General features: G+C 40.9%; 1 protein-coding gene across 1 annotated transcript in view; it reads left to right on the top strand.

The window, feature by feature from the left end:
- Nucleotides 1-4995: 4995 nt before the first annotated feature.
- LOC119312868 (phenylacetaldehyde reductase-like) overlaps nucleotides 4996-8134 on the top strand; it is a 9180-nt gene continuing 6041 nt past the window's right edge. Inside the window, exon 1 of the mRNA XM_037588646.1 lies at nucleotides 4996-5119. Within this exon, the coding sequence (XP_037444543.1) occupies nucleotides 4999-5119 (121 nt within the window). The 5' untranslated portion in view covers nucleotides 4996-4998. The remainder of the gene's footprint in view (nucleotides 5120-8134) is intronic.

Here is an 8134-nt window from a genome sequence, read left to right as displayed (position 1 = left end):
CGGTGGCCTCCAGCACCGCCTCTTCGCTCTATAAATGCCCAAATATTCCAAAAACCCTTGGGGAGTCGACGGAATTTTGTTCCAGCTGCCGCCAGTTCTAGAACCACGAGATCCAATCTGGAGCCCTTCTCCGGCAGTCCACCGGAGGGAGAAATCATCACCGGTGGCCATCTTCATCATCCTGGCGGTCTCCATGATGAGGAGGGAGTAGTCCACCCTCGGGGCTGAGGGTTTGTACCAGTAACTATGTGTTTAATCTTTCTCTCTCGTGTTCTTGAGATGTCACGATCTTGATGTATCATGGGCTTTGTTAATATAGTCGTAACATATGGTGTCCTCCCCTCTATCTTGTTGTGATGAATTGAGATTTCCCTTTGAGATTTCGTTTTATCGGATTGAATGCTTTTATGGATTCGAGAGCACTTGATATATGTCTTGCATATGGATACTCATGGTGACAATGGGGTATTATATTGATTCACTTGATATATGTTTTGGCACTCAACTCGTGAATTCCCGAGGTGACATTGGGGTAATCTATGCATAGGGGTTGACGCACGTTCTTGTCTTTGTTTCTCCAGTAGAAATCTTGGGGCACTCTTTGAGGTTCTTTGTGTTGGATTGAGTATTACAAATCTGAATTCGCTTTGGTGTTATTTTAGTACGAACTCTTGGATAGATCGATCGGAAAGAATAGCTTTGAGGTGGTTTCGTACCCTACAAACAATTTATTCTTAGGTTCTCCGCTAGATAAGAACTTTGGAGTGATTCTTCATCGCACTTTAAGGGATGGTTATATGATCCAATTATATTAGCATTGTTGAGAGATTGCACTAGCGAAAGTACGAACCCTATGCCTCATTTTCAAGCATTGCACTACCGTTTGTGCTCACATTTGTTACTTGCTACCTTGCTGTTTTTGTTTATTTAGATTATAAAAATATATTTCTACTATCCATATTACACTTTTATCACCATCTCTTTGCCGAATTAGTGCACCTATACAATTTGCCATTGTATTGAGTGTGTTGGGGACACAAGAGATTTCTTGTATTTGGTTGCGGGTTGTTTGAGAGAGACTATCTCCATCCTACGCCTCCCACGGATTGATAAACCTTAGGTCATCCACTTGAGGGAAAATTGCTACTGTCCTACAAAACTCTGCGCTTGGAGGCCCAACACGAGTCTACAGGAATAAAGTTGCGTAGTAGACATCACCACTCCACCGGCTAGCAGCGGTGATTTTCTGCCGCGAAGGCCATTGCCGCCGCTCCGCCCAGCCGCTGCACTCCCCTGCTCCGAACGACCGCCGGAGCCCACGTCACTCCACTGATTTCATATCCGGTGGTGTGCTGATTCCGGCGATTTCGACCAACCACTGGAGTGTCGTTGCCCATATGGCTCTCGCAGCTCAACTATATCCTATGGAGGTGGACTAGCGGCCACTAGTGCACCGTCGCTTGCCGGCCGACCCTATGACCAAGCGGGTTGAAAACAAGCTTCGGCGCCCTGAATGATTTTCATGGGCAAAATCGCTTTTCAAGCGTCAACGGAGGTTCTTCCTAGCAATTACCTCGGCCCGGTTGCTATCTAGCCATTGATGAGACGCTGATGACCCACAAGTATATGGGGTCAATTGTAGCCTTTTCGATAAGTAAGAGTGTCGAACCCAATGAGGAGCAGAAGGAAATGACAAGTATTTTTTAGCAAAGTAATGTCTGCAAGTGCTAAAATTGTAAGTAGTAGAGTAGTTTGATAGCAAGATAATTTGTAACGAGCAAGTAATGATAGTAGTAAAAAAGTGCAACAAGGTGGCCCAATCCTTTTGAGGCAAAGGACAAGCCAAAACGGTCTCTTATGATAAGCAAAGTGTTCTTGAGGGTACACGGGAATTTCATCTAGTCACTTTCATCATGTTGGCTTAATTCGTGTTCGCTACTTTGATAATTTGGTATGCGGGTGGACCGGTGCTTTGGTGTTGTACTTACTTGAACAAGACTTCTACTTATGATTAACCCCCTCGCAAGCATCTGCAACTACGAGAAAAGTATTAAGAATAAATTCTAACCATAGCATTAAACTTTTGGATCCAATCGGTCCCTTACGGAATAGCGCATAATTAAACTAGGGTTTAAGCTTCTGTCACTCTCGCAACCCATCATCTAATAACTACTCCACAATGCATTCCCTTAGGCCCAAATATGACGAAGTGTCATGTAGTCGACGTTCACATGACACCACTAAGGGAATCACAACATACATATCATCAAAATATCAAACACATATCAAGTTCACTTGATTACTTGCAACATGATTTCTCCCGTGACCTCAAGAACAAAAGTAACTACTCACAAATGATAATCATGCTCAAGATCAGAGGGGTATTAATAGCATAATGGATCTGAACATATAATCTTCCATCAAATAGACCACATAGTAATCAACTACAAGATGTAACCAACACTACTAGTCACCCACAAGCACCAACCTATAGTTCCGGTACAAAGATTGAACACAAGAGATGAACTAGGATTTGAGATGAGATGGTGATGTTGAAGATGTTGATGAAGATAGCCCTCCCCAAGACGGGAGAGTTGTTGGTGATGATGATGACGATGATTTCCCCCTCCGGGAGGGAAGTTCCCCCGGCGGAAGCACTCCGCCGGAGGGCAAAAGTGCTCCTGCCCAGGTTCCGCCTCGAGACGGCGGCGCTTCGTCCCGAAAGTCCTCCCCTTATTTTTTTTCTAGGTCAAAATGACTTATATACCAGAAGAGGGGCACTAGAGGTGGGCCTGGGTGAGCACAACCCACCAGGGCGCGCCTGGGCTCCTTGGCGCGCCTAGATGGGTTGTGCCCACCTGGTGGGGCCCCACTGGTACTTACTGACTCCAAAAATTCTTATTTATTCCATAAAAAATCCTCCTAAAGTTTTAGCTCATTTGGAGTTGTGCAGAATAGGTAGCCTGACGTAGCTTTTTCAGGTCCAGATTTCCAGCTGCCAGAATTCTCCCCTTTGTTGTATACCTTGCATATTATGAAAGAAAAGGCATTAGAATTACTCCAAAAAGCATTATTATACAATAAAACAACATAAATAACAATAGGTAAACATGATGCAAAATGGACATATCAACTCCCCCAATCTTAGACCATGCTTATCCTCAAGCGAAAACCGGAATCAAAAAACATGTCCACATGCTTAGAGAGAGAGAGGTGTCTATAAAAACAAAAATATGGACATAGCAGCATCATGTAACATATTATAATAGCAACAAACTTTAACATAAAACTTTTATCGTAGAACTTTTATCATTAACTTCTCATGAACAAGTGAAAATTCATCACAACATCGAAGTATAAAGCATAAACCCTATTGGAAACCAACAAACTATGTTCTCAGTCAACTTTGCAACTACAATTCATCATCTTTTTAGGAAGGGTCACTTATCGGAGCCTTTAGGCAAGTCTACATACTCAACCATCATTTAGTCTTCTATGATTGCTAACACTCACCGCGTACACATGAGCAAAACGTTTCAACCGGACACATAGAAAGATAGGGGCTTATAGTTTCGCCTCCCAACGTATTCACCTCAAGGGTGATGTCAACAATAATAACTCATGCTACCCATATTCAACTGGATATATGTGCCTAGATCTTTCCCCACCACATGATGCTTGCCAAAGGAGAAAATAAAAAGGAATAGAGAGAAAAACTTTGACTCTTGCATGAAAGTAAATACATAGAAGTAAAGATAGGCACTTCGCAGAGGGAAGCAGAGGTTGCCATGTGCTTTTTGTTTGTATGCTCAACCCCTTAGTGCAAGAGAACGTCACATTATATTGCCCCTTATGATGGCAACCTTTATTATGCAGTCTGTCGCTTTTATTCTTCGCCATCACAAGTTCGTACAACGTTCAATTTTCCCTTACACTAAATGATCTCACACTTTTATAAGCAATTTTTATTGCCTTTTTGCACTGATGACAACTTACTTAAAGGATCTTACTCAATCCATAGGTAGGTATGGTGGACTCTCAAACAAGATTTGAGTTTAAGGGTTTTGGATGCACAAGTAGTATCTCTACTTAGTGCGCAATTCTTGGCTAGCAAAGATAGGGGCAAGCACTACATATTGAAGGATCTGTGACAATATAACTTCTATGTGAATACGAACAAAATCATTACATTGTCTTCCTTGTCCAACGTCAATAATTTTGGCATATAATATTTTGCTGTTGTTTGATAGCAGTGTATGCGTTGAGGCATGTTGAGCTGAGACTTTGTTTGGCAGCCTGCATGTGTTTTGACATGTTGAACAATTTCGAATTCCGAATAATTTTTTTGACTGGTGAACAAAAAATTTAAACATATTTTGAAGTTCTAACCTTTTACTAAAATTTAAAACAAAATTTGAAAGTCTAAACATTTTTAAAATTTAAATAAAATTTGAAATTCAGAAACTTTTTTGAAAATCTGAACATATGTGAAATTCCGTTTTTTTTAATTTAAACAATATATGAATATTTTTTTAAAAATTAACGAAATTTGAACATTTTTTAAAATCTAAACAAATTTGAAATTCTAAATATTTTTTCATTTTTTTGGAATTCTAAATATTCTTGAAAATTTAAACAAAAATAGAAATTCTGAGCATTTTGTGAAATCTGAACATTTTTTGAAAATTTAAACTATTTTAAAATTCAGATCTTTTTTGAATTTTTTTAAAAAATTGAAGTTCTGAACTTTTCTAAAAATGTAAACAAATTTTGAAATTCTGAACTTTTTTGAAAATGTAAACAAATTTTGAAATTCTGAATAGGCGTGTGCAGTGACGCTGGGCCGAGTCGGACGCGCAAGCGCTGACGCCCCCACGACGCTGAGGCAGCCCAACAGCTTCTTCCCCCTTTTCGATCTCCACTCCACAGTCCTACCTACCCATCCTCCCCTTCCGAGTCTCCAGCCATACCCAGTCGCCGCCGGAAGAGCAGCGCGAGATGAGCTCCGGGATGGGGAAGGTGGTGTGCGTCACCGGCGGCTTGGGCTACATCGCCTTTTGGCTCGTCAAGCTCCTCCTCCACCGCGGCTACACCGTCCGCGCCACCGTCAGGGACACCGGTCAGGACCCCCTTCCCTTCGCCCTCCCCTCGTTCCCTTCCTTTTCCGCCTCATCTACTACGTGTTGGATCCATGATTATCGGCCCAGCTGGTTCTTGGTTGGTCCCCGCCAGGGACTCATCCATTCAGTGGGTGGGGGACTAGGTTTTGTTCAGGTTGTCAGATTGGAACTGATACAGGGAAGAAGAAGCTATGCTATGAGTGAGTGAGTGGCAGCGTTCGGGAGTCAACGCCATCTCCCTCCCTACAACTGTTATTATATTTACAAATCCAAGTCTGGAAGAGTCAAGGGGCAGCCATCCTGATTTGTGAATTGCATGATATCCTGGAATCTGCCTCTTACCCTGTTTTGGTGTGTGGTGATTTTAATCTTGTTAGACAACAATCTGATAAAAGCAATGGCATGATTAATCCACATTTTGCCTTCCTCTTCAATGATTGGGTTAATAGATGGGCTTGCTAGAAATTTCCATTTCCAACAGATCTTTCACCTGGTCCAATAATCAAAATAATCCCATCTTTGCCATTCTAGATAGGGTGTTCACTTCTATGGACTGGGATATGCATTTTCCTTTTATCTACTTTGATTGCCCTTCCAAGGGTGGGGAGTGACCACACACCCCTAGTTTTAGACACTGGGCTAGAAAAGTTAATTGTCCTAAGATGTTTAGGTTTGAGAAGTGGTGGTTAGCTCAATATGGGTTCTCCCAGCTTGTGCATGATGTGTGGACTAAGAATGGTGATGCTAGTTCTTCTATTGAGAATTTGATGTGCAAAACTAGAGTTCTTAGGAAAGTCATTAAAGGTTGGAGCATTCATATAGAGGCTGCCATGAAGAAGAAGAAAAAATCCCTCCGTATGGAGTTTGACATCTTAGATGTGAAGTCTGAGCAAAATCATCTTTCTCCATGTGAGTTTGAGAGAATGAATCTCATTAAGAAAGAGTTGGATGATCTTTGGAAAAAGGAAGAGACTGCCTTCTGGCAGAGATCTAGAGACAGAAAAATCTTGGAGGGAGGTTGTAATAATGCTTATTTTATGGCTCTAGCTAATCATAGACATAGGAAAAACCACTTGGATGAATTAATTGGCCCTGATGGCCCTGTCACAACTACTGATGATTTGTTGGATGTTGCTACTAACTTCTATAAGAAGCTTTTTTCTTATGAACAAAAACTTGATATTCATTTAGATGATGACTTTTGGGATGACTGTGACATGATCACCGAGGAGGAGAGAGAGATTTTGGAAAAACCCTTTTCTGAGGAGGAGATTAAAAAGGCAATTATGAGTTCTTATGCTGGAGGAGCTCATGGCCCTGATGGCTTGTCATTTATTTTTTATCAAACCTTTTGGGAGTTAATTAAAGATGACTTTATGTGGTTAGTGAAAGATTTTGAAAATGGTAATCTGGATGTCTCCAGATTAAACTTTGCTATTATTACCCTAATTCCTAAGGTTAATAATGCTAAAGATATGATTTTTTTAGACCTATCAGCCTTGGAAACTGTTCTGTTAAGATTTTTTCAAAAGCTATGAATACTAGGGCTTCCCCTATATGTGACAAAATTATCTCCCAAAATCAAACTGCATTTATTAAGGGGAGATTCATACTTGAAAGTGTAGTCATGGCTCATGAAGTGATTCATGAGATCCATAGATCTGGTTCTAGTGGCCTGGTTCTGAAATTGGATTATGAAAAAGCCTATGATAAGGTGAATTGGGATTTCCTTGTGGAAATGTTGAGGTCTAGAGGTTTTGGTGAGAAATGGGTTGGTTGGGTTTGTAGTTGCCTTCATCAGGGGACTTTTTGCTGTGAAAATTAATGACACTATTGGTCCTCATTTTGTGGGAGGGAAAGGGCTAAAACAAGGTGACCCTTCCTCTCCTCTTCATTTTAACTTAGTGGCTGATGTTTTTTCTAAAATGCTGAAGAAAGCTACTAGCCATAACTTGATTAAAGGGCTTCTGCCTCATGTAGTGCCTGGTGGTGTGGTCAGCTTGCAGTATACTGATGACACACTGCTATTTTTAGATGCCTCTGTTGATCATGCCAGACATTTGAAATGGATCTTGGCTTGTTTTGAAAAACTATCTGATCTCTGTATCAACTTTCATAAAAGTGATTTGCATACCATCAATATTAATGAGGAGACTGCTAAGGAGTTTGCCCAAATTTTCTGTTGCCAAATTGGGGATTTCCCTTTTAAATATCTTGGTGTTCCTTTACATTTCAAGAAACTAAGGAGAGAGGATATCCAACCCATTATTGATAGAATTATCAGGAATATTGCTGGGTGGTTGGGTAGAAATCTGTCTTATAAGGGGAAATTGATTTTACTTACTACCTGCATTGCTAGTATTCCCACTTACTTAATGTCCATTATGAAATTTCCTAAGTGGGCAATTGATGCTATTACTTCTCAAATGTCTCATTTTTTCTGGGGTAATATTGGAGACAATCATAAATACCACCTAGCCAAGTGGGGGCTGGTCTCTCAAAAGAAAGAGTGGGGTGGCTTGGGTGTTCCTAATCTTAGGGAGTTTAATATGTCTTTACTTGCTGCTTGGAGTAAACGGTTCTTTGATGACAGAGATAGTGACTGGAAGAAAATGCTTAATTACAAGTATAATGTGGATAGGCCAAATATTCTCTGGTCTAGAACTGGGGTAGGCTCTCCCTTCTGGAAGAGCTTTACCTGGGCATTTTCTGCTGCTAAGACTTTTTATAGGTGGATCCTGGGAATGGGAGAAATATTTCTTTCTGGCATGATACCTGGGTGGGTGATTGTTCACTCAAGACTAGGTTTTGGGACCTCTTTGTGATCTGTCAGCAACAAGATGCCTCAGTGGCCCAGGTTTGGGATGGGGAGAATTTGCAGCTGACCTTTAGAAGATGTGTTAATGAAGATACTTTATGCTCCTGGAATGAGATACTTAGTGTGGTTAAAAATGTTCCTTTTTCCAACATGGCTGATAAGCCTGTGTGGACGTTGGAAAGCAAAGGATTATATT

This window comes from Triticum dicoccoides, chromosome 5B (genome assembly GCF_002162155.2).
Source record: "Triticum dicoccoides isolate Atlit2015 ecotype Zavitan chromosome 5B, WEW_v2.0, whole genome shotgun sequence".
NCBI classification, from domain to species: Eukaryota; Viridiplantae; Streptophyta; class Magnoliopsida; order Poales; family Poaceae; genus Triticum; species Triticum dicoccoides.
This window is presented reverse-complemented; position numbering and strand designations above follow the sequence as displayed.